This window comes from Brassica napus, chromosome A1 (genome assembly GCF_020379485.1).
Source record: "Brassica napus cultivar Da-Ae chromosome A1, Da-Ae, whole genome shotgun sequence".
Taxonomy (NCBI): Eukaryota; Viridiplantae; Streptophyta; class Magnoliopsida; order Brassicales; family Brassicaceae; genus Brassica; species Brassica napus.
Window position 1 is genome coordinate 11,170,421 of NC_063434.1, and position 27,347 is coordinate 11,197,767.

At 32.3% G+C, this 27,347-nt stretch overlaps 1 protein-coding gene and 1 long non-coding RNA gene across 2 annotated transcripts; both read right to left on the reverse strand.

Moving 5' to 3' along the window:
• Nucleotides 1-79: 79 nt before the first annotated feature.
• LOC106360849 (two-component response regulator ARR2-like) lies at nucleotides 80-3,174 on the reverse strand. Its single transcript, XM_048771050.1, has 6 exons — nucleotides 2,823-3,174; nucleotides 2,307-2,459; nucleotides 1,842-2,225; nucleotides 1,686-1,762; nucleotides 562-1,620; nucleotides 80-481 (listed from the first exon to the last, which is right to left on the reverse strand). The coding sequence occupies exons 1-6, from the start codon at nucleotides 2,980-2,982 to the stop codon at nucleotides 413-415; spliced, it is 1,902 nt and encodes a 633-aa protein (XP_048627007.1). The 5' UTR covers nucleotides 2,983-3,174; the 3' UTR covers nucleotides 80-412.
• A 21,290-nt stretch (nucleotides 3,175-24,464) lies between these two features.
• On the reverse strand, nucleotides 24,465-26,163 carry LOC125595267. Its single transcript, XR_007330157.1, has 5 exons — nucleotides 25,710-26,163; nucleotides 25,571-25,630; nucleotides 24,987-25,172; nucleotides 24,726-24,833; nucleotides 24,465-24,639 (listed from the first exon to the last, which is right to left on the reverse strand). It is a non-coding gene; the product is annotated as an uncharacterized LOC125595267 (long non-coding RNA).
• Nucleotides 26,164-27,347: the final 1,184 nt, after the last annotated feature.

A 27,347-nucleotide genomic window follows, 5' to 3' on the forward strand; every position in this document is an offset into this window, starting at 1 on the left:
ATTGGTCGGATTAATACCGTATCTTTATTATTATGAAGCATAGAAACATATTTACACAAATGTTCTCAACACTCGGAAGAAAAAGAAAGAGAAGTAAAACATTGCTAATTTGTGGTACATTTAGACGATCAAGAGCCCTACATGTCTCAGGGTTTGTGTAAGAAAAAAAATACAAAAAACAATCTGCAGCAAATTCACAGTACTCCTAATAACCAGGAGAAGAAAAACAAAGTAAAGTAATTTATTCTGCTTTTGAATTTTTCCTAGCAGATTATATCATCTAAAGATACAATACATGATGATCCGCTTGGACTAACGCCATTTGAGGAGTAATCTTGTAACCATGATGAAAAACAAAGAATCTTGAAGTAGTCTACTCTTAAAGAGTGAGAGTATATGTGTGGGTGTGAGATCAGACAGGAATATTATCGAAGGAGTATCCGTCAAAGTCGAACTCGTTATCTACCAATGGAAGTCCTTCCTGCATTTTGAGTAAAACGAGAATGTATGTTAATATTCGTATCATCTCCTCTAATATGACTAGTCTATAGAAAATGAAACCTGTTTGAGAAGTGCGCTCATGAGATCTTCTTGGTTATACTGCTCCTGAAACAGTGTTGTTGCTGGAGGACAAGTCACAGTCTCCGCCACTCTCTCTGACTTCACTCTAACCGAACCACCGCCGTTCATGTGATTAAGACTCTGGCTTGGCAACTGCTGTTGCTGGTGATGGTTCTGCACATGCTCAGCCCTTTGTCTCTGAGTGGAAGACGAAGATGAAAAAGCAGCAGATGCTGTTGTTGTGTCCTGATGAGAATTAAAGACCATGCCGATATTCTGCAGATCCCAATCATTGTTGTTGTTGTGCTGCTGCGGATAATCATTGAATATGTCGTAGCTCGGGTTACCAAACCCAGCACCACCTTTTGCGTCTGAGCTGTTGACTTCTTCTTGGTAAGAAACTGATATCCCAGGTGCACTTGCCAACGGGAAGCTGTTTCTAGGTAGCTCCGAGGAAAAGTTATTAAAGACCACCGACTGTGTAGTAGCAGCAGCTGGTAACACTCTACTGCTGCTGCTTGTCTCGCTTCTCCTTGGAACACTACTCGACAACATCACTTGTTGTTGCTGTTGTAGCATTGATGGCCCTCCACCTACTGGCATCATCATCCCACTGCTCTGAACATTCTGTCCAACAGCACGACCACCAGACAATTGTTGCTGCTGCTGCTGCACGCGCATTTGACCACCACCTGTAAACTGTCTTGGTTCCATTTCCATTGGAACACCGTGAAGCAGATTCATCTGCTTATTACCACCACCACCACTGTTCATCATCTGCCCATGTCTTATTTTTGGGTTTTCGAAGCTGAAGATGCTTCTCTGATCTACGGACATCCCCGGTTTAGTGAGTGAAGGAGGCCGAGCAAGACCAGCTGCTTGAAGATGTGCGAGGCTCTGAGCTGGGAGCTGACCAGCAGCAGCTAGAGCTTGAAGATCAAACCCATTCAACGTAGAAAGAGGACCGAAACTCGGATCTTGACCTGTCATAAACGAATGGTTCATGTTCCCTTGGTGCTGAGACACTCCTCCAAGCCGTCTTAGATATATCCTATACTTCTGCAATAACCACAATGGTGTGTTAGCACACATCAAAGTAATACTTATTCAGTTACATGTCTTACCTGGAGGTGACTAGCTACGTTTTCTCTCGTTAGTCCTGGTACATTCATCATCTCCAAGATCTTCTTCGGAACCGCTTCTGCATTAAACAAAAGATTTAGACAACAAAACACAAACTCACAAAGCAAACAAGTTTTTACTTCTTCTTTTTCACTTACTGTCAACGCCAAGCTGATTCACAGCAGCGACAAATTGTTGATGCAACTCAACAGACCAAACCACACGTGGTTTCTTCAAGCTAGACGTGTCCTCTTTATCATCCCCCCCTTGCTCGTCTACTTCCTCTTCCTTCCTCTTCCTCGAGCCCCTCCAGCTCCCTTCGTTATTAGCTGAAGAAGAGTTGTTATCACCATCTTCCCTCTGCCCAGTCTCTTCAACACTTCCGGAATGTTCAGAGACATTCCACTCGTTACGCTTCTTCCTCACCACATGCTGCCATATGTTCTTGAGCGCCTCGATGCGTACTGGTTTGATGAGGTAGTCCACTGCACCGTGAGTCACTCCTTTCAACACAACGGCCTTTGAATCATCCGCAGACATCACTAAAAACCATTTAAAAAAAGATTCATCAGATCTCAACAAGTAGAGAGTGTTTTATATAATGTTAAAGAAAGTAAACGTACTGATAACAGGTAGATCCATCTCTAGACCGACGTGTTCTAGGAGCTTGAATCCGTCCATGTCAGGCATATGAACATCACTGATGACAATATCGAAACCGTTCTTGTTCTTTCGTAGCAGAGACAATGCGATCTCTGCTCTGTTACACTTCGTTACTGTTGAAAAAAAAAAAAAACAGAGTCCAGGGTAAATTTAAGACATAGAAACCGAACCAAGAATTGATCAAAATCATTACCAGGCTTCTTAAAATAAACTCAATAACAAAAATAAACCGCAAAATCAAAATCTTTAACCAGATCACAGATTGATGTAGAACAGAGGACTAAGCTTATATATACACTCTGAATCTAACAGTGATTAAAACAGTCTTCTAGTCAAATTTCAAAGATCGTTTTTCTAATTAATGGATTAAGTCAACCACCGAATTAAAATCTCATAATAATTTCACAAAATTACCAAAACAAAAAAAAAATCGCAAAATTGGACCAAGAAATCATCAAAAGAAAGACCAAGAGAACCTCTGTAGAGACAAGTCCTGAGCATCCTCTCCAAGATCATCAGACAAGTTGGGTCATCGTCGACCACGAGAACTCGAAGACCCGCAGGAAACGGGTCGGAGTTCGACGACCCACCAGCGACTCCCGAATCGGGTCCTCTTCCCTGACCCGGATTTAACATCTCGATATAAGGCCAAGAAGGTTGAAGAATAAGAGAATATATGCGCAAAAGAGAAAGAGTTATGCTTGATGATGATGAGATGTGAGAGTTGAAGAAAGTATTAAGCTTTTGTCTCTCACCTTCAAGCTCTCGATTTCTCTCTGTTTCAGATTTTTTTTTATTTATTTTATTTTATTTGGTTCTGTTAATAATTTTTTTTAGATTTAAATCTGAAAATATATGGAGATGTTTATACAGTTTGAATGGTGCGGGACAAACGGTTTAACTGCGGTGCGGTTTTAACAGTTATAAAAACGTATAGATATATGGTGTATGTAGAGATTTTTGTTACTGTTAACTGCAGTGCGGAACAGGCCGGTTCGTAACATTCGAAACCATAGTTATGTCTCTGTATATGTGTATTTCAATATTATTATGTACGTGGTGTAGAGATGCCCTTTAATTTGTACTTTTCTCTGGATATAGGAGGTGATTGGTTGGATTGTATGAAGTGATTTTAGCTTTAATTTTCATCTACAGTCTTAAATACTACCAATCATGATTTATCTTAGTTTTTAAAGTTACAACCAAAAAAATAAAGCTACAGCAAAAACATACAAAAAATGGTTGTAAAAATCTTATTTTCTAAAGCCTCATCTTTTTAACTGTAGAAAATTTTAAAGCTACATCTCTTAAAACTAAATCAAAAAATTCTACAGACTAAATTCTAAAGTAAATTTTTTACAGTTACAGCTCAACCAATCACCCCCATAGACTATGTACTTTATCAACACTGCAACACTGCTTTTCAATCCTTTCTTCGAATTGTTATGATCTAATAATTTAGTAACATAAATCCAAAACCTGAGTGAATTGAAAATTTGATACAATTGTTTTATCAAGAACATTGTTACTCTCATTCAAAATTATCATAATACTGATAAAAGTATTTTTTTTCCACATCAACTATCTAATACAAACTTAAATTGGTTCAAAGATCCACATCGAAACAATATATATATATATATATATATATATATATATTTGTTGAAATTTTTTATGTACTTTGTGCTAATTTATCCATATGAATATTTATCACGGATAAGATAACTAGTGAAAATATAGATACGTGCTTCGTTCAAACTCGTTTAAATAGAAAATGAAAACATGTCACTTTGTTAGTGTAGAAACCGTCTAAAACTAAAATATATCAATATATTTGATATTATTTAAATATGAAATTATATTTAGTTTTTATTATTTGAACAAAATTAATTTTTAAAATATGGTTTTAATTTTTAATTTAATTTATGAAAGACTATTAAAAATATATTATATAGATAGTTTTAGATCCCACTACAAAAAAAAACTAAAAAGAATTATTTATTCATTAATGAAATAAATATTCCTTTAATTTATATTATTTATTTTGTCACAAGACATATATTTTCTGTTATTCCATCTTGCATACTTATTCTAAAAATATCTGGACAATGTAATTCGATCTATTTTATGAAAAGAAAAGAGAAATGAATTATTTCATGAATTTTACCATATACTTTTACAATTTTCCATGATTAAAATATAATGCTCAATCTATCAACTTACCAATTTTGTATTTAAAACTATTCATCTACAATTTTGATAGAAAACGAATTAAGTATATTTATTTATTTACAATTTGCCATGATTAAAATATAAAGTTCATTTTATCAACTTACCAATTTTTTATTTAAAAAACTATTCATCTACAATTTTTGATAGAAAACAAATGAAGTATATTTATTATAATTTTTTTTTTTTTTGAAAAAAATATTTATTATAATTCATGTATTCTATGATTCAGGTATTAAGATGCTTGTTCGGAATATCGTGGTCCAAAGGTAAGGATGAACTCCTTCTTGCATTTAGGTTGCGGGTTTGGATCATGCTGCAAGAAACTATTACATGATTGTTTCTAGACCTTCCACATAGATATGGATCTTTGCTTTCAGTTAATTTACAAGTCCGGTGTACGAATTTATCCGTGGATCACGCACCTTCATAAAATAAGTCTAAGTCTATTTGGATTTGAAATCTATTCTTGAATTATCATATAAAAGAATGTATTATGATGGATAAGAATACATGTCATTAACCATTTCAGAATTGATGGTGTAGCCATACAATAAAACTCAAACTAGTCAAATGATTGAGTAGTTAGACGATTCATGAGCAAAATCATGAAGACCAACTCACCCTAACTATACAGTCTATATAGATTAAATAAAACTAAAGAGTGAAATATAAGAGAGTCAAGCTCATTCTCAAAAAAAAAAAAACATACAAGAGAGTCTAAATAAATTCATCTAAAACTAAATGTCTGAACTTGACATGTTAAATTTGGTATACCACAACAGCTGAGAAAGAGATATTGATTTGAGTTATGTAGATTTTTCATTTTTTATTTAAAATATTTAAAATTGTCAATAGTAAAAAGTAAAATTGTTTATGTAATTTTTACGTAATCAAGATCTCTTGGCGCTAAATCCACTACTAATACAGTTTGTTCAATAATCTGAATGTAATCAAATGTTTGTCAGAAAAATAGCCCTGCAACCAAATTTGGTAGATAAAAATGAATCAAATTGATGTTTTGTATTGGGTTGACTTGTTGACCGGCGTCCAACCTCAAGTGGTAAGATTTATAAATTTGATCATCTTTTCTTCAAGAAAATAATAAAAGTTTCTCTTTTGTATACGTTATTATACTTAAATCTTTATTAATTTTGGAATTCTCATATTTTGTTTTCAAAAAAATTCGGTTCACTTTTCATCCATTTTCAGTTATTTCATCATAAAATCATACACTTTTTTTCTTTTAACCTTTACAACATTAACAATTGGTTTTTCTAATCTTTTTTGTATCTGGCATTGTTTATGTGTTTTTATTTTTGGTATTTTCTCCCAAAAAGCACCATAATTTTTTTTTTTATCAATTTTATAAATCTAACATATTTTTAATTTTAAGATTTTTTCCACAAAATTGAAAACAAAGATCCATAAAAATTTACAGTTTACTTGTACAACTAAATGATTTTGGATTATTTTTTAAGTCTTGTGTTTCTTTACATTGTAACTAAAATTTACAATTTTAAATATAATTAGTTTGTAAATTGTCATTATTTGTAGTTTAGAGATATGATAAACTTTCATCTTTTATAGTTTGTTCTTTAACAAGAAGAGACAATACACGTTCAAATTCGTTTTGGTATATTTTGTGACAAACATAACACATTTTGTTGTAGAAAATTGCATAGCACAATTGATATGATAAAGTTATTAAGTTTCGCTGTCCAAAATTGATAAAATTACGTAACACATTTTGGTCATCATTTAAGTTTTATTTCAAATGATAATAGAACAGTTTAAATGACATTCTCTATATTGAAGAAAAGCTTGATCTGATCATGTCCCCTCCCTATATAGCTTAAAACATGGGTTGTTATGGTAAGATCGAAACATGTTGGGCTGATGTAAATATTATTTCAAACTTCGGGGTACGGAACCTATAATAATTGAGATAAAGTGGGTCCAGAGACCCTTGATGCGTGGATCCAGCTCATACATGAAAACATAAATTAATGCATTTTATAAATCCAACCTTAACAAATTATATTATTATTATTGTTCTACTTCCATTTTTAATATAAAGACATGCCGTCTATCTTATGAGTCTATGACCTACATGTATTAAATTAATGGGCAAAATACATATAATATATGCTTTCAATAAATAAAACTGATTAATGCAATAACGCACATTCAAGCATATGATTAAGGCAACGCATTTTCTCACAATACTACATGTATTATGTATAGACAACCACGTATATGTATGTGTTCTGCTCTTTAAGTTATTCGTCAAAATAATAATATAAAATGCATTTTAACCAAAAAAAAAGCTAATCGTATCACAACATTTAAGATTAGCATAAGAAGAGATGGAAAACCATTTTGTGTGTAAATGCAAAGACGATGCATACTCAAACTTGTGTTACATAAAATCCGGGATGGATCTACAGTGTTTGGTACGGGTGCACGTGTTCCCTACTACTTTCTAAAATTTACATAGGTAGTTAAACAGACATTTAACTTTTGTAGAACAATTGGTAAAGATTCGGTTATTTCCAACACCTACTGAGGTTGAAGCTTCCTCTTTGTGTTTTTTTTTGGCTTATAATTAATGTGGTTTGACACATTTCCTTTTATTGTATCTTTCGTTAGCTATTGTAGTAGCATTTTCTACTTTTTGTTTGATTGTTAATACTCACTTTGTTTTTTTTATATATGACGCTTTAGGATTGTGCACATAGATTAAAAAAAATTTAATTTCTAAAAAAAAATATCATTAATTGTTTACCTAACTACAATTTAACCAATAATAAAATAGAAATTATAATATCATTGGTCATCTAGCATTAATTAGTAATAAATTTTACATAGAAAATTGAAAACGTCAAATAATTTGGAACAAAAAAATTTCTCTAAAACGTCATATATAAAAAAATAGAGGGAGTATTATTCTTTTTTTTTTCTGTTGGCATATCTTTTCTTTTCTTTATTTTGTTTTTCATAGTTCTTTCTGTTATATTTTGTCATGTTTAGATTTCAATTTGTTTTGAAGCCATTTCATTTTTTAATAATAGACATTAGTAAATGAACAATTCTAATTAATATTTAAATAATAAATAATTCATTCATTTCAATTTAATTTTTAGATTTTAGTCCTTTGAAGTATTATGATCAAAAATATGCATGCCATTGACATACTGCTATATATATAACAATTTGAAAATTCCCTTTCCTATATACTTCAAATTAATTGTAACAGTATTTTAACTGATAACATTTTTTACAAATATAATCTTAAAATTTCAGAATGAGTTGAGTAAAGTCTAAATTTCTTTATTTTATTACTAATTGATGTCCCGCACCTTGTGCGGACTAATATATATATATATATACTTAAAAATTATATTAATTATTAAATTAGATATAATTTTAAAATAATAATATAAAAATAAAACTTCAACATTCATATTGATAATAAATATATTAAATTATGTTCTTTTGTTTCATAATCTATTTATGTGATGTGAATTTTGGATCAAAATATTTTCTGTAGTAATAATTAAATCAGGAAACTTGGATTTGAAATTAAACATTTATTGTATTTGGACTGAAAATAATCAAGTGGCACTGAAATAAATTATAAACAGTTACAACCCATAAAATGTCAACAAAATAACAATAGCCGAGGAATGTTCAATCCGGTAAAGTCAAACCATTTAAAATCGTACTGAATCAAAAAAATAGTTTGTTTTTGGTAGTACCGAATAAACCTAATGGATGTTATTTAAAAAAACTCGCAGTATATAGATATGGTTCAGTATATTAACTGATCCAACTGAATAAACCGAAGAAACTGATTAATTAAAGTATGTTAGTATACTTGTATATAAATTTTATAATAATTTGTATTTGTATTAATATTTCCAATAAGAATTAGATAACTTGCTATAATATTAGTCATTAAATCATAAAGTAAATATAAGATAAACGTAATTATGTTATTATCGGTAGATATTTTTAATATTTATTTACTAATTAAATGTTCTAAATATGATGATAACTCTATATCAAAAAAAAATTTAAGACTAATCTAAAATATGTATTGTCTCATAATATATAATCTGGCCATGTGCTCGATGATTAATTTCATCTCATGTCCATTTTAGTAATCGATTGGATTTACACCTATACCAATATTATTGGAGTTCAGACTCCTCAGATTCTTATAGACAATTAGATGTCACCATTTCTGTTTAGTGTGAGAGGGGTAAGGACAACGTTTGAAACTTCGAATCATTAATTTACGTAAACAAAAAAAAAGAAGATAATTTTAAGTATCATTAATAACTGAATTTTATGTTAGATTAGCTAGAATTACATGCTTAATCAAATAAACTATTTAAACAAAGAAAATTAAATAAACTTAATTGAACGTTTAGAAATTATTGTTTTGTCCGTACCAAATTCTTAGTGGTCAAATGTTATCGAACACCATCCTATTTTCTTTTTAGAACTTTTTCTTATTAAGCATATGAAAACAAAAAGAAAAAGGAAACAAAACAAAAACGAGTTCACAATTGTACTGCCACTTGCATGGCCCAAACTTATTCTAATAAAAATAATAAACCTAAGAGACACATATCACATTTGTATAACGTGGGTGTCCAATAGTATTGGGAAAAGTGGCAGCAACGCACTTTGGTAAGTGATGTTGGTGGATCTCCTCCTATGTTTGCTTTCCACTGCAACATTCATGAACCCTATTCTTTAACCACAAAATGCTACGTAAAATATTGGTTACATTTTTATACAAATTATCCATACATGTTGGAATACAACATGGTAGTAACAAATGATAAGAAGACGACGAACAGGGTTCATTAATGTAATCTTGTATGCATGTATGACAAATCTTCACATATAAAGCTTTTCAAAAAAAAAAAAAAACTTTTCAAAACACTATGCAAGTTAACAAAAAGATAACTATATCACTCTGAGTCATACCTTCTGATCACTTTCCTTTCGGGATATTGCATATTTATATTATCCGTGCAATAAAACCACATACAAAGTTATAGATTTATTTATAACATATTTACTTAACAATTCGCATTAAAACATGCAATTTTGAAGTTTTAAAATTTCATTGATAACAGAGGCATGAAATTAATAATTTACTGGTGTTGCCATTCTGAACGCAACATAAAGATAAAGTTTAATAGAATTCACCAGCGAACAAGTCAACGATATATATGGCCTCTTGGACGAACTCTATTGAAGTAAGTCACACCGTTTTGATCTGCTGAAAATACTTTGAGAAATGCAGTTGATGATGATGGCTCACCATCCGTAGTGTACTAGTGTTTCCGGCAGGCAGTTAATTAAGACTAAAACCGGTATTTGTGTAAAACGCATTTACCTTACCTATGTTGGAAGACGCTCTCGCAACCAAATTAAGTGATACCAATCACTATTTTGTCACATTGCATCCGCTGGAAGACGATATCGAAACATGATTTGATTACTTACGAACCATGTCTCCAGACATTAATAAAATAGTTGCATATATATGAATATACAGATCAAACAAGTAACTTTAAGAACGATATATAGAGGTAAACTTGATATCCATATCTCAAAAATCCATCCAAAACAATATCACATAACTTTAGAGTATCTCTAACTCATTTATATATTTGTCTCTGTAGTACTATTTGAACACAGTTCTTCCAAAAACTCCCCTTCTCAAGCTTATACATATATATATAGGAGAAAATAGAATTTTCCTACATGCTGAGTAAAAAAGTTAGAAATGTTATTTTATAATACTATATTGACATAAATTATATTTCTCCCTTAGACTTTCTTAAATAATAAAATACATTGGAAATAGTTCAAAAATTATTATTTCATCCATTTCATATAGGGGCTGGCCCTATGCGCTGTCGTAAATGTCATTTTTTGTTTTCAGTGTATTGATTTAGTAGTTTTTTTTGTTTTGTTCAAACAAAATACAAATAATCATAAATTGTATGAATATGAAGTCTCAATAATAAATATTCATAGTTTTTATATATATATATATATATTAATATCATTTAAATTAAATAATATACTATATAAAAATATGTTAATTTCAAAATTTGCATTGAAAAATTATTGAGATCTCAATATTTTAATTTCAAAATTTGTATTAAAAAAATTCACATTTATTTTTTTGTAATTAACAGTTTAAATTTTTGTTACAGAAAATATACAAATGTTAATAAAATTATATGAGTAGGCTATATAAATAAATATTATACTTTTTATTAAACTAACTATCAAATTGATTAATAGTGTACAAAATAATATTCTCTATAATTTCCTTATATAAATCTACAGAATTAGTTAATACATATATATATATATATATAATATTTAGATTTTTTCTTGTATGTTATATTCTGAATTTTTTAAAATAACTATAATTTACTAAAAATGGTAAAAGTCTAAAGTCTCACATTGAAAATTTTATGATCAATGGTTTAACTTTTTTTTTGTTCAAGAAAAATACAAATTATCATAAATTGTATTAATATAAAACTCATTAATAAATATTCATATATATATATATATTAATATCATGTAAATTAAATTATATGCTATTTTAAATATAAAATATGTTAATTTCAAAAACAATCATAGAAAAATTATTGAGATCTTCATATTTTATTTTTGAAATTTGTATTGAAAAATCTCACATTAAAAATTTTGTGATTAACGGTTTAAACTTTTGTTACAACAAATCTACAAATGTTAATAAAATCATATGAGTGATAAGTATTAATAATAAATATTTATATTAAAATATACTATATGTATCTATGTCAATATCACCAAAGTTTAATTATATACCATATAAAGTAAATAAAATGATTGTTATGATTTATTTACTAAAACATGATTGTAAATAAACAAAAAGTATTGGTTTTGATTTATGTGCTTACTCTAATGTATATACTTTTATGTATACAAATTATTTTTAAATAGGTGGTTTCTAATATGTTATTTGATCCTCACAATCCAACAAATACACTTCTTCGAATCGAAGTGATTTTTAATATTGGAAGCATTATATATATATATACATATATATATATATATATTCATTCAGATTAAATAATTTAGTCTTGATTTTCATTCTTAAAAAGTTTTTAATTAAATATCATGACAAGATTTCAATCACCTTCTTTTTAGTTTGTTTGAAGAAGCAAGATTTGATCATTCGTCGAATATTTGTTTTTCCCTAATACCATATCTAGCTATTATAATTGTAAGAATGAGAGACTTGAACTATTTTTTTAAAAAAATTTTGGTTTATCATTTAATTAAATCAAAGATTTCTTAGTTTATACATAGTTTACATATACTAGAATGGTAAAGTATTATATTTTTTTGTCAGTATAATCTTAAGTAACTACACAAAAGCGTAGGTTAATAAAATAAGTAATTTTTTTTGTTGTTATAGAATTAGATGATTTTTATACTGAACTGATGTATATATACTAAACAAACATTTATATTTCGAGTCTGCACTTATATTCTATAGCAGCTTGATATATTTGATTTGAACAATAACCTGTGAATAAAGCTTACCGGTGATTTTCTTCAAAATTTTGTTTTGAGATATGTATCTGGAGTGAAACTAAATTTTAGAGATGTCCATCTTTTTAAACTGACACTTATATAATTAACCGAATTCACAGAAGAAGTTAAAAAGAAACAAAATTCATATAAGTGAAACAAAAACAATAATGAAATCACAATTTTATAGAAGTAGAAAATGAAATCACTTATGGAGAATCAATAGTAAGCAAATCGAGAGCAGAAAACCTAATCTCCTTTCTTTATTTTACAATCGATGTTGTCTATCTGATTATGGTGATTTGTGTCAGCTGCAAAGATTGTAGTGCATTAAAAATAATTAAAATAAACTGTACATTAACTCTTTGACAACGATGATACATTTACCAACATTTGTATTCATCAGTTTACAATCAATAAAAATCGTAGTATTGCAAAATGTTAAAACCATGTAATAAACAATTATTAGTTTAAAAAACTCACCCGCATATGCGGGCGGGTTATCATCTGGTATACTTAGTATTAGCTGCGCTAACTTTCATTTGTGATAACTAAAATAGCATAACATGTAATGTAATCACATGCATGCATATGAAATTGTTATTAGTATCCGTATATAGCCTTTTTCTCATGTTATTAGTATCATCAGCGGTAATACACCCAATGGGTCAATCAAAAAGCTGGCCGGAACTTTATGGTCGAGTGATAAAAAAAAATATTTGGAATATTAATACGTTTTGAGTTCGATTAATCTACTGTACAAAATTACAACATATTGTTCATGAACATCATCCACATTGGTATGAACTATTGCTTATCGTTTATTTGCATACTTGAAATGAAAAATTATCCGGGGACTGCACCTTTTTCATAAGTTTAAGATTTGCTATGAGATATAAATATAATTAAAATATTACTTGATTATACATTTATTTTATTTCCTCAAAGCAGCTGGACAATTGAATGCTAAACAACTATTACAGTAATTGTGTTTCTGAGAATTTTTGTTCAGTTTTTCATACATGGACTTTATTATCATTTATTCAATGCAAAAAGCTGATCAAATTAAAAATATCTCCGTTTCAATTTAATTTCCGTAAAGTAAGATTTTCATTTCAAAAATAAATGTCGTTTTAGAATTTTAGTGCTAAATTTACTAACAATATTATCCAGTTTATCCTTTTATTGGTTAAAATATAGCTAGGTATATATGTAATGATGTTTTTATTTTGGAAATATGCAAAATTAAATATTTTTTTAATATGTATGTGTAAATCTAAAATGATAAATAAAATGATACCGAGTGAATTTAGTTTTTGCAGTCAAGAGAATATTGTTCCTCTTAGAATGAACATTTTAGAAAACAATAAACAGAATAATGAAATTTTACGATGGTGAAAGAGTGTATAATCACCCATATATATATATTTTGTTTTTGGACAAAATCACCCATATATATTGAATTATTTATCGTGGGACTCGGGGACCAAATAATAACAGTGTTGAGAAATATATATTTAAATTTGGTATGTAAGGAGAGTAAGTAAATAAATATCAGCCAGGTTTAGACGTTTGAGATGTCATGATCAAGAGGCCGTGCGTTGTGCCTATCAAATTCAAAAGACTTGACAATTATTGTACGCAACTCCAAAAGAAGCATACGATTTACAAACAAAACAAACAATAAGGGCACCAGCGTAACTATAATAAAAAGAGAGAAAATCGACCTCCCGCTTACTAAACGGGTGCTCTAACCAACTGAGCTACGAGAGCTTTTTTTAAATACTTTTTAAGTTAAAACATCGTCAGCAGTATAATAAAACCTGGCAGCATAACTACAAGTCTATAATATGATTGAAGAGGAAGCTCTCTCCTCTACTCTGTCAAAGATGTATCGATTACATAACAGATGTACTATCGCTGCTGTCATAACAAATTCTCATTTCCCTATCAAAACAAACATAAAGTATCTCAAAACATATAATGGTCAATTGTTCAAAGAAAACTCTATGATTAAATGTGTTTAAACTAGAGTATTTAAAAAATGAATGATTTGTTACTTTGTTAGGAAATCTTTAATACTATGTGTGTGAAGTTAAAACACACAAAAAAGATTATGTAGTGATTACACAGATTGTAAACAAATTCTTCGAATCTCCAAAAGATAGTGCACCAACTGTCGGAGAGAAAAAATGGAGCCTACAGATAGAGAGAACACGTAGAGGCGTTACAGTGAGGCTCGGTTGTTACATTAAAAGATATGAAGCATGATCATTGTTTCTCGAATTTACACATCTTTATATTGAAGCCCAACCTTATGATCTATTAGATGTCCTTATAACTCATGTAACTAGCGTTAGAGACTCATATATATATATGTGTGTTTATGTATTCCAATGAAGGTAACAATAACATCCCGAAATATATGGAAAAACTTAAGATAATTGATTTGATTATATATGTCACCAAAGTGCGCTTACTTTTTTGGTTTAAGCGTCTTGGAGTTAGACTATTAAAAGATGAGTGACCTATCAGGAAGTGATTCACAATATATTATGAGTGAGACCAAAACACGGGGAAAAATCTTGTGGTGATTGCAGGGTCAGTAAACATAACTAACAAGCCTCCAAAAAAATTAATGCACTACCCTTTGCACGGAATAAGACCCATGGGACAAGAGAACGGGATTGGGAGGTCCGTTAGCTGTGGGCAGTCGGGGCATTATAGTAACCTTTCTGCCGTAAAAGGCAGCTCCTTCTCCTTTGATGAATATTTTCTATAATCAATTTAGATCTTGAAGGCAATATAAAATTCTCTTCTTTTATATTATTTGCATCAAATAAAGCTTAAACAATCTATACTATTTATGTCCAAATAAATCTCTCTGAGCATTTTGTACATTTGTTATACTAGGTCTAGTCTATAGTATAACTTGTTGACCAAAAACTTTTTCCGCTTAATCAACCACTTGCTTAACTACATGATCGGTTTCCTTGGAATGGTCGAGTTCAGCATCAGCCTTTGGTTTCTACCGACCGCCGATATCTCTCTCAACTTTTTTCTTATCATAGTTTCTTCAAAATGTATCAGCAATCCAGCATCAAACACTGGAACTAACGCAATCAAAAGTGGATCCACGTGAGAAAACGGAGTGTCATGTGACACCCCTTAAGTCACTATAAATATTTTTATGTTCACAAATACATTAAAAATCAGTACTAGCTGGTAAATGTTTCCTAGGTACATAGTCTAACCCATGTTAAATATATTTTTGGGTCCGCCACTGAAGGCAATGATGAGAAGCAAGGAGAATTCTCCTTGTATGTAAAGAACTTTAAAGTTTGGCTGAATAATAAAGCCACTTTGGCTGATGATGACCATCTAAACTTTAGTATGAATGAAAAGTTGTGAACGCAGCGACATTTTATTTGAGTTACTGATATCTCATGATTTTAATGAGTTTTAGATTTATATTTTAGCTTATTATGATTAGTTTAGGTTGCATTTAGGTCTTTATGTTGCATTTGCATACTCATTTGCATATCATAGGGGTTGGAATGCACATTTGGAAGTTTTGGGAAACATTGGAAGGTTATTGTGCAAGTCAAATACTTTTGGGTCAGAAATGAAAGAAAGAGAGAATCCAGGGACCGAGGTTGCAAATGCAGAAATTCGGTGGGGTTAAATTGCACAATCAAAAGTTAAGGGGCTAAAGTAAGGATGTTTCTGGAATTTACAAAGTTGTGGGCTCGTTTGTAAAGAACCAAAAGTTCGAGGACCTGCTGTGCAAAATGGAAGAAACCACCATTGGAGAAGATCGAGAGCTTCCTCTTCGCCGGACCTGAGTTTGATTCCGACGATGAGCACGGCCGCGACGGTGGAGCTGAGCACGGCGAGGAGGAGACGGCTTGGACCGTAGATACCGTGGTGGAGAATCGCGAGAAGCTTGGAATGGTGGTCACGGCTGCGGTTTGCTCACGAATCGAGCCAATGATGGAAGAGGAATCGTGATGGGTGAGCCAAGGGACGCGGACGACAGGCGCGGGTCGAGCCAAGCCGCGGAATTCGACCAGAGACCTCATGTTCGGAGAGCGTGAACCGCGGCCGGGAGCTGTCCGCGGTGAAAGACGAGACAAGGGACGCGGACGTGTACTGCGGGTCGAGGCAGGCCGCGGATTCGAGTCCGAGACAGTGTGTTCTGAACGCACGGACCGCGGCAATGCAACGCGGACTGAGGCCATCCGCGGCCGATACCGAAGCTATCTTATCCATTTGTTTTTCGGGTCAAACCCGGGTTTATCGGGTTGACCCGGTTCGAGTTTTAAACCTTTATAAATATTTTTTAGACCTAATCTTAGAGATTATCTGATGATCTATCAAATAAAAGAACATTTTGGAGAAAAGATCGAATCTTAAATCTATTTTCTTTGTGTTTGTTGGATTATATTGATCACTAATCATGATTAGCACCAAATCTTTGATTCTTGGGTTCATCATGAAGAGTAGTGAGTAGTCATCTTTGGATTCATGGGTTAAGGAGATTAATGGTGATTAAGCTAGATTTAAGGTGTTTAGGTATAGATCAATCTTGTTCCTTGCTAGTAGAGTGCTTTTAATGCAACTCTAGAGTTGGCCTCTCTAAAGTTGAGCTCTAGGCATTTCATACCCGGAAGGTGTTTGATGAAATGCCTGAACCAACTCTCCTAAGCTTTTAACATTCTTTACCAAAGGGATTTGTTGTTAAAGGTGTTAAGATTGCTAGTAGACTTGAAGTTAATGATTACTTAGATAACATTCAACCAAAGGGATTTGATGCTTGAGTTATCTTAGTAAATGAGCATTCATCTAGGGATAGAGTTTGTTTAGGATTGTGTCTAGGTCTAAGGTAGATAGATTGGTTGAAAGTTGACACCTTTAGATTGAAACTTGATCACCCAAGGTCAATTCCCTTAGCCCATGAATTCTCCCATCTCATAAGAAAGAAAGCTTTGTCCTTTATTGCATTTTAGTAGTTCTCTAGTTCAAAAACATCTCACCAATTGATAGCACTTAGATTAAGCATGGTCTTGCATTTCCTTTGCTTTAGAATCACTTAGAACTGGTTTGACATCCTTTATACTATAACATTTGATTAGGAGCCTTGAAAACTCCTATCATCAGTTACAGAAGAAAAGAAACACAATTTTGTACACAAAAGCAATCGTGTTTGATCATATCCATCTAGACATTTACCACCATTACTACGATTACATAATGAATTGTCGAGCTCACTGTTCAGATAATGATTGATATTAATCTAATCCTTGATTAGAGTGTGGATTGCCTTATGCAACAAATCTAAATTCTATATGGGTTAACATGCTTATCTCACAATAATCAAAGTACGTAAACAATGACGAAATGTTGGTGCTTGAGAAGATCCCAGGAAGTAAGAATCCGACAGACATGCTGATGAAGGTCGTACATTATGACAAGTTGAGATTATGTGCAACCTCAGTTGGCTTGTTTGAGTAACAAGATGGAAAAACCTACTACATTGATCAAGTGTGAAGACGGATTTAAATCAGTGTTCAAGTGGGAGAATTTTAGTTACGTCACGTGTTTCACAATGACGGTGGAGATGGATGGTGGAGTTGAACGGTGAGAGAAAAGAAACAGAAGTCAAAGACGGAGGTGCTTGCTTGTGTGTTTTGTCAACAATTACGTTCACCAACTCTTCAAGCTCCTCCTGTAAATATACAAGATTGTACGAGATTGTACAAGCTTTCCGTACATCGATTAATTGGTAAAAAAAGCTGCTGATCAAGAGATTGGACTTTAAGAAGAGCGTAAGCAAGCTAAGAGCATGCATGCCACAACTATGAAAAGGACTTGGGAAACCTGGAGTGCAGAAGCCGCAGTTATATTAAAACAATGGTGTGGAAGGTGTGGAAAGTAGCACCCATGGGGGTGTTGGTAGGGTGTGTGTTCGGTGAAAGCAGCTAGGACACCTTAAGAAAGATTGCCTACTTATAAAACAATCTGAGACTATATGTTTTCACTGCAGACGTTAAGTTCATATAGCAAAAGACTGTAGTGTTCATATGAAGAGGGTAGCAAATGAAATAGACAAGTACTAGAATCGTGGGTATTTGTTGTTTGTAATCAAGAATGAGCTGACACGATCGCATGTATGTATTTATGTATAACTTTTTGCATTAAAATTTTGATAAGTTGAAGTACTAAGAACCTAAGTTTAGTAGTGTAGTCCTATCGTGTTTTTTTGGGAGTTAGTATTGGAAAGAGTAATCGCCCACACCCCCACTAGAACAAACATATAGTTTTTGAGTCTAAAGTTATTAAGATGTCGAACCTTCAAAATTTTCTCAAAATTGGAGGCTAGAAGAGTCGAGACAGTCGTGCCAGAGAAATGACAACTATGAGAGTCTAGAGTCGTGCCAATGATGATGAGATTTTAGAGACAGAAACGTCATGTCTTAATGGATTGTGCCAGGAAATGTGTCCAAATTATTCGATAAAGGATGAAGATTTTCCTTAATGGAATAAGGAATAGTACATGAATCTTTAATACCACGGCATGGAATACCATTGGTAGTATACACAAATGCATATGATAGTTGGGGATGATTTTTGGCAAGTTGCACCTATGTGACACTCAATACAAGAGGACAACCATTAACTTAAATTTTTGGACCTGTTAAACGCTTCAATTCTGGAACCGAGTGACTGTTGCGGGTGAAGAAGATGCATAGGACGAGATGAGGAAGAATGTTGTTTGATGGATTTCATAGTGGAGGCATATTAGTCGATAATGGTGGAATGGTGAATCTTTTGTGGATTACTGCATGTGCTATAATAGAAATGAAACATGGTAACTATGTATTGTTGTTGGTACGCCAAGGATTTGATGATAAACATATGTTTCGTGCAAATTTATTTGGATGGTAAGGAAAATAATTAAGGTATCTACCATTGATTGACACTGTTTACAATAATAGCTACCACTTGAGTATTGGGATGACTGTATGAGGCATGTATGGGAGATAATGTTGGAAACCCTTATGCTTAACCAAAATGTGTGTGGGGGGGGGGGGGGGGGGGGGGGGGGAGGGAGAACATGAATATAAAGTTGAAAGCAACCCAATGCACATCTAAGCAAGTGGAATTGTTTGATGTGGAGCCGAAGTAAACACATCACCATCAAATGATAGTAACGACAAGTGATATATGGATCTAGAATATGCATATGGATGTATGATTTCTTAGGATGAGAATTTTTTTGTGAATTGATTTAGACTATAAGTTAAAGGTATCGAGGTTATGGTACTTGAGATCGTTTTATTGTGAGAGGATGATTGTTGTGGGGGGGGGGGGGGGGGAGAACATGAATATAAAGTTGAAAGCGGAGAACATGAATATACAGTTGAAAGCGACCCAATAAACATCTAAGCAAGTGAAATTGTTTGATGTGGAGCCGAAGTAAACACATCACCATGAAATGATAGTAACGACAAGTGATATATGGATCTAGAATATGCATATTGATACATGATTTTTTAGGATGAGAATTTTTTTGTGAATTGATTTGGACTATAAGTTAAAGGTATTGAGGTTATGGTACTTGAGATCGTTTTATTCTGAAAGTATGGATGTTGTGGCATGTCGGTTGGAATTCCACAACGAATGTCTAAGTTCACAATGTGCATGTGTAGTATATTGTAAGGTTGTCATGGGACATGAGTTGATTTTTTAAAAGCCATCAATAGATGGATGTCGTAGTTTATTAATGGTCAACAAATGTGTTGAGTTTGTAAATCGCAAAGAAACTGTAGTTAATGGGACAAAGACATGGACGGTCTTAGCTCAATGGGAAAGGGATGGGTGTAAGATGTCGTTTGGATAACAATAACGATCAGTAAACCAAATTAGTTATGGGAGCCAGTGTATCACCAAGTACCGAGTTATTTTTGGAAAAACAATGCACCATAGTGCCGAGTTGAATTCGGAGACGAATTAAATATAAATGGGGGAGAATTGCAACATCCCTATTAGGGAATTAAAACCTTTTGGCCAAAGTCCCATAAAAGAAACCTCTAAGATTTTCCCCTTCTTTTCTTATAAAACGAGTTGCTCGTTCTCCTTTTTATCATCAGAAAAAATAATGTGAAACCGTGCAGAGATTCCAAGCCATCAAGACCCAAACCCTAGCTGCCACTGTTGGTGTTTGCGATCTGCCACCGCCAGCCAGCCTTCGCGCCGGTAAGCCTTCAAACTACATGTCATTCTTCTTTCTCTTAGAGATCTTTCACAGGGTGTGAAAAATCTGATCCTAATCATGTTTCATATCTTCTGTTGAGTGTGAGAGTGCAGATATGTGGTTATGTTGTTGCATTCTTCTTCTTCTTCTTCTTCTTCTTCTTCTTCTTCTTCTTCTTCTTCTAGATCTGACTTTGTATCGTCTTGTAAAGAAAATGTGAGAATCCGGTTGTTAACTTCTCTCATGTTGTATAATATCTCAGGGATTTAATCGTTTGTTAATGTTGACCATGATCTAGTTGATAATTTGTGTTGATGTGATAAAAAAAACATGTTGATTGTTATTGTGATGAAAAGCACATAGAACATGGTAGGGTTTTAAAGGATAATCAGTTGTGTGATAATACTGAAAGTTGATAAGATTTTAGGGCATCATGACGCCATCGATGAGACATAAGGTTATTTTGTAGTGTGAAGAGTGCTGGTTGGGCGAACGCTGGTTGGGTGGACAGTGATGAAGCCACATATGAACAAGGGGTGTCCATGCGGTTGGCTTGGGGACAGTTGTGGATTAGAGAGTAAATCTTGTTTGATGATTATAAGTGATATTAACTTATGATTTGTTCTTGTTGTATTATGTGATATGAAATGAGTTTGTAGGTTCATATACTCACTAAGTAAACCGAATTACTCACCCCTCATTCTTACAGTTAGGTACAAGATTGTGCAGTTGTAAAGTTTCATTGTGGTGTCAATACTTTGGGGAAGACACATGTTTTATTTTAAAATTTTCGTTTGAGCTTGGGTAAGACTTTAGTATTATTTTATAGTTGGCTTTTAATTGAAATTAAGTTCATTGTAAGACACTTTGGTAGAAAATAAAAGAAGTACGGAACTTAAACATTCAATTTTTGTTAATTTTAAAATAAGATCATACGGATTGGGCCTTTACAGTCACCCTCTAGTCAATCATTCAAAAACTTGTATAAGAAATTCCGGATGATGATGATTATTGGATCCAATACTGGATGACCCATTAAACCAAAAACTTCTTGCTCTATATTACATAGCTTGACATCTTCCTCTTCTTCTTGGGAAATTACCAAAAATACTTCATTTATATTTTACCATTTTTCTTGTTTACACTAACCACTTTTACCTTTATTTTGAATGAAGTGTAAAATTCCTCCTTCTTCTTTCAATTACTAAACCTGCAAAAGCAAATAATGACGCTTTTTACTTTTTGTGCGATTCTCATATTCAGCCTCCACAATGTCTACTACTCCGGTATGAAAGCCCTTTTTCTTCAGCCTCTTTTCGTAACTATTTTTTTTTTGTTAAGTTATGATTACAACTGAGAAATCTCATAAAAACCTTCAAATCGGTTAACAAGCACTTTAAAATTATATAGTGACACTTGTATCATAAAAAACCTTCAATCTTGTTTATTTGTACATCAAGTCAAAATTGTAACTAGTACTATTCAAAACCGATGACGTGTCGTTCTGTTTTTTTGGTTTTTAAATATAGAAAGTATAAAAGTTATAAAAAATTTAAAACAAATCAAAAATAGATATAAAACTACATAAAATATAAAAATTCAGAAAAAAATCATTGAAAGTCAATTTACAATAATCAAAAACTTCACAAAATATATTTATATTATTTTATTAATAAAATATGTATAAAATACAGAAAATATAAAAAAAATCATAAAATTTCGAAACAAATCATAAAAATTCACAAAAAAATCATCAAACTTACAAAATCAAGAATAAAATTTTATTTTTGTTTTATAAAAAATTTAGAAAACACTGTATTTTAGTATTTATGGGTTGGGGATTTTCTGGATTTTTATAGCTAGACTCAAAAAGCATCTGAGGAATAGCGTGCATTGAGTGCCGTAAACTGGCTACCCTAAAGCTATCATTAGTATCCATCCTTCCCTTTGTTCCACTATCCTTAAATTTCCCAAATCCAACCAACACACACATAGAACATAACAGATAAAAAAATCTAAAACAGCAGCCAGTATTTGGGTAACGATATGTCTAATTAAGATTAGAAAAATTCATCATCTTCAAATGATTCTCGTGAACCAAATCAAAGCAAAACAGCTATTCACAAACACTATATTAATCTAGCTATAAAAATCTAGAAAATCCCCACCCAAAAAACACTAAAATACAATGTTTTCTGATTTTTTTATTCTTTAATTTTTAATTTTTGAATTTTTTTATTTTATCTATTATTATTATATGTATTTTATTTACATTTTACTTTTTGAATTTATTTTGATTTTTGTGATTTTTGTTTTGAATTTGTATGATTTATTTTGAATTTTTATGAATTTTTATATTTTCTGTATTTTTATATTTTTAATAATAAAAGAATTTAAATATTTTTGTGATTTTTTTTTTATTTTTTGTAAAATTTTAATGGATTTTTATGATTTGTTTTGAATTTTTTATGAATTTTTATATTTATTTTATTAATAAAATAATGTAAATATATATATATATATATATATATATATATATATATATATATATATATATATATATATATTTTAGAAAACAAATTGACAAGTCATCAATTTTGAACGGTACCAACTACAGTTTTGAGGTCATTTACAAATAATCCAGACTAAAGATTTTTTAATGATACAAGTGTCACTTTGAAGATTTATTATGCGATTTCCCGATTCTAAATATTCGTATGATATTTTTTTGTTATATTTTGTTTTTTTAGGAGCAGTTTTCAGTTTAACAATACCATCAACAGAATATAGAGTTAAAGAGAAGAAACATATTGATTGAAGAATTCTCATGGCAAGTTGTATATTGTTTTACAATTTATTTTATGTTGATTCATCTTCATCATGTTTTTTTGTAGTGTTTATTGGTTGTAAGCTTTTATATTGTACCTTTTTAGGCATATTGTATCTTCGGTAGGATATAAAGAATTAACTAATGAAAACTCTTTTAATTAATTTATTTACTGATATAACTTTATCAATTGATACTATTTAATATTAATTATGTATATAAAATATTAGTATTAAATTAATAATAGTAACTAATATAATTATTAAAATTATTTTAAATTAATATAAATTTTATTTCAGTTATTAATAAATAATATATAATTAATAACATCATTTTGAAAAAAATGATGTAAATGTTAGCATAATTTCTTTTTATCAACAACATCATTTTTTAAAAGTGATATATATTGACATCATTTATTACAATTGATGAAAGTATTAATAAGGGGGATTTGCCAAAAATGACTCAAAACTTGATTTTGAATACAAAAATGTACCTCAAATTCAATCAAATGCAAAAGTACCCCAAAAGCCTAGTAAAATTACAACAACCCTTAATGAACAAATAAAAAACATGTATTCAGTTTTACCATTATTGTGGGAACCGAAATTCGCACTGTCGATTTCCGTTTAAATTAGGAAATCCCTAATTTCCCAGAGGTCCCGGATATCTGCTATTGCCACACGCCAAGCAATCAGAACACGAAATAAAGACGATAAAGTATAAGAAATCATAAAAAGAGAGCAAAGTAGATCTTATTCCGAATTTTCGTATGAGCGTTTACAACAAGGTATAAGCAAGGGCTCGAGAGCTGTAGGCGAGATTCCTAGTTCTAACAACCCTAAGACGGCTAAACCTAATTGAGTCGCAGCTCGAAATAACAAAAACGGAAAGTTGCCTAATTGCTTTAAGTGCTAAGTTTGCTGTGAAAAAGTTTCCTCCCCATACCTCTCGCCTAGGGATGTTAAAACGGGCTTACCGGCCCATTTACGTCCAAGCCCGTATACGTCCAAACCCGTTTAATAGATGTCCATTTAAAGCCCGTTTAAATCAGACCCATTTAGAACCCATTTATGTGAAGCCCATTTAACACTAAATTCGTTTCAAACTCGTTTCAAGCCCGTTTACTTAAAAAAAAATGAACATGATCTATTTATATCATAGCATTTCTTTTCGATGAAACCTGTTAAATACCTGTCAAATAAAATATGAATCCAGAACCTTACATTGTTTTGCTTCAACTAAAAATTCAAAGTTTACAAATCACAGTCACAACATAATTGAAAAATAAAGTTCACACTTCACACTAAGTGTCCATAAGTTACTCTTTTCCTTCTTGAACGTCTACCAGGATCTGTCCATGTTCAAAACATAACATATTATATATTTTCATCAAAAAAATTATAAACTGATGTAAAACAGAACCAGAAAACTATGTACTTTTGTTCCAGCAAACATATCAATCTTTTGATGCTGAAGACTCCACTCCATAATTACTTGCTTTCTTTCCAACATCTTCATTTTCATCAAAGAGATCTTCAATGGCACCTACAAAGTATAATATGAATTAGTTATAAGAAAAATATAGTCATAAAATAAAACGGTCTTCACAATGAATGCACTTAGCCCTTTCTTTTCCATCCTCTTCTACCCCCACTAGTACAAAATCTTTCCAAACAAGTGAGGTTTTTCGACGCTTACGTTGAGGTTTCGCTGCTTGTGTTGATGCAGTGGCTTGTGGTTCACACTGAACTTCTGCTTCTGCTTCTGTTTCTGTTTCTGCCATTTCTTCATCTATATCAAATTCAGCATCTTCATCATTCATGTCCATGTATTCACGTTGAGCTTCAAGAAGCGCCATTGTGTGCACAGTATCATAGTCCATCTCTGCAAAAAAAGAAAGAAACATATTTAATTATTAGTGGCTGCAAGGGACTATCAAAATTTGAGAGAAGATGGTAAGTTGGCAACCATTCAAAAACAGGAACAAATAAAGCATAGCGTATGGATACAAAGTAAAAAAACTTCACTAGTCTTGGATTAACGAAAGTATATGTCTACAATACGAGTCTTCTGTCCAAATACATCTTTATAGTATTTGTCTACACAATGACTCTTTAGCTAACGAAAAACTTGACAAAACCCATAGAAGCTAACTCACACGGTCACAGCGAAGAAGATGTTCATACAAAACATAGTTAATCATGTTGGTTATCGGTTATGTTCTTGTTTCCATACACATATTGTAGTCAAATGATCACTCAGTGAAAAAAAGAATCACATACCACTTTTAATCTCAGCTTTGGTTGCAATTTTTGAGACTCCTTTGCATATGTCCGTGAAACCTGTTCACAAATCAAACCATTTTTAAACAAACCCACAAATTAATTGAAAGAACACTTATGAAATCAGTTTGAAACGAACCTTGATTGTATGATACGAGGAAACACGAGCTGGAGAGAGTGAAGAAGAAGAAGTAGAAGACACGGGAATCTCGGGAATCTCGTGACGAGATGAAAGGAGGCAAGGAGGTGAAGAACAACGACTCTAGAAGACAAATCGAAACCCTAGAAGCTTCATGATTCGAATCAGAAACTCATTTGGAGCAGTTTGATCTTTCGTAAGGAGGCAAAGAGCCAAGGAGGTGAAGAAGGAGGAAGAACGACGACGATAGATTAGGTTGAAGAGAAAAAAAAATTAAATGAACTTAATGGGCTGTCCAGTTATTTTTATCAAAACCCGTTTATTAAATGGACACAAGTGGACAAACCCGACGAAGCCCGTTTAATATTGTTAAGTAAATGGACTTTATATGGACACGAAAATTAAACGGGCTTGGACGTAAATGGGTAGGACAAGCCCATTTTAACATCCCTGCTCTCGCCTATGACTCCTTATATACTCGCTCCTAGGTCGGTTTACGCTCTTCCTCTTCTGCCCTTACGCCGTCATAGCATAAAAATGGAGATATTCCATTTTTTCCGATCTTCGTAGTTATCTTCAAAATTTCGTACTTATCCGCGGAAACTTGACATTTATCTTTCCTTGCGAACCAAGCGTAAACCGTCATGCGGCTTACGGGCTGTTGGTTAAGAAATCATAAGTTGGGCCTCGAGTCATGTCTTAGGTCCCTTTGGGTCGTCTTCTGATTGGAAGCGTTTATTACGGCTTCTTTCGATAAAGAACGAACTTTCCGCGGTTTTTACCGCAAAGTTTGATCGTTGACTTAGAATGGCGGAAAACATGAAGTGGGTTCGCTACGGTCTTCGGGAGATAGCATCGAAGGGTAGACGAGAATGAATGGACTAGTGTCGTATCGACATTTCGGAAGAGCTCGATCGCTACGTAGCGACCGAGCGGGACGCGTGCTCGGTCACTCGGTCGCTACGTAGCGACCGAGCAGTATGTGTTCTCGGTTGCTACGTAGCGACCGAGCTTGTCTTGGGCTCGGTCGCTACGTAGCGACCGAGTAGTACGCGTGCTCGGTCGCTACGTAGCGACCGAGCTTTGGCTCGAGCTCGGTCTCTACGTAGCGACCGAGCTGTGTGCATGCTTGGTCGCCGCGTATCGATCGAGCTTGGCTTTTCCGCGGTCCGATTGCCATACTCGAGCTTGTACGCGGCCGATTTGGATACATGTCTGTTACCTTCGGACAATCGGTATTTAGTAGTTTGATTGAGATTTGAACAAGATTTTACCGCTAGGCTCTTCGTAAAGATTTCTTTACGAAGATTACTTTTCGTAAAAACCTTCATGATGATTTTTACAGACTTTCAGACGTTGATTCCGATGTGACCGATTTTGACCCCAACAATTATAACCTTCCGCTAGAGAAGACTTACAAATAAGTTTTCTCTATGATGACTTCTTTTTAAGTCTTCTCGTTCAGTAGATCTTAAAAATAATTTTATAATCTTATAGAAAATATTTTAATGGGTAAAAAATTTAAATCATGTAATAATAAACATTTCTCAATGATGTAAAATTACTTAATCTGAAATTGAATTATTTTCAACATAGAAGAGTGAATGTAAATTGGTTCATGAGTCATTGGTATAGGGT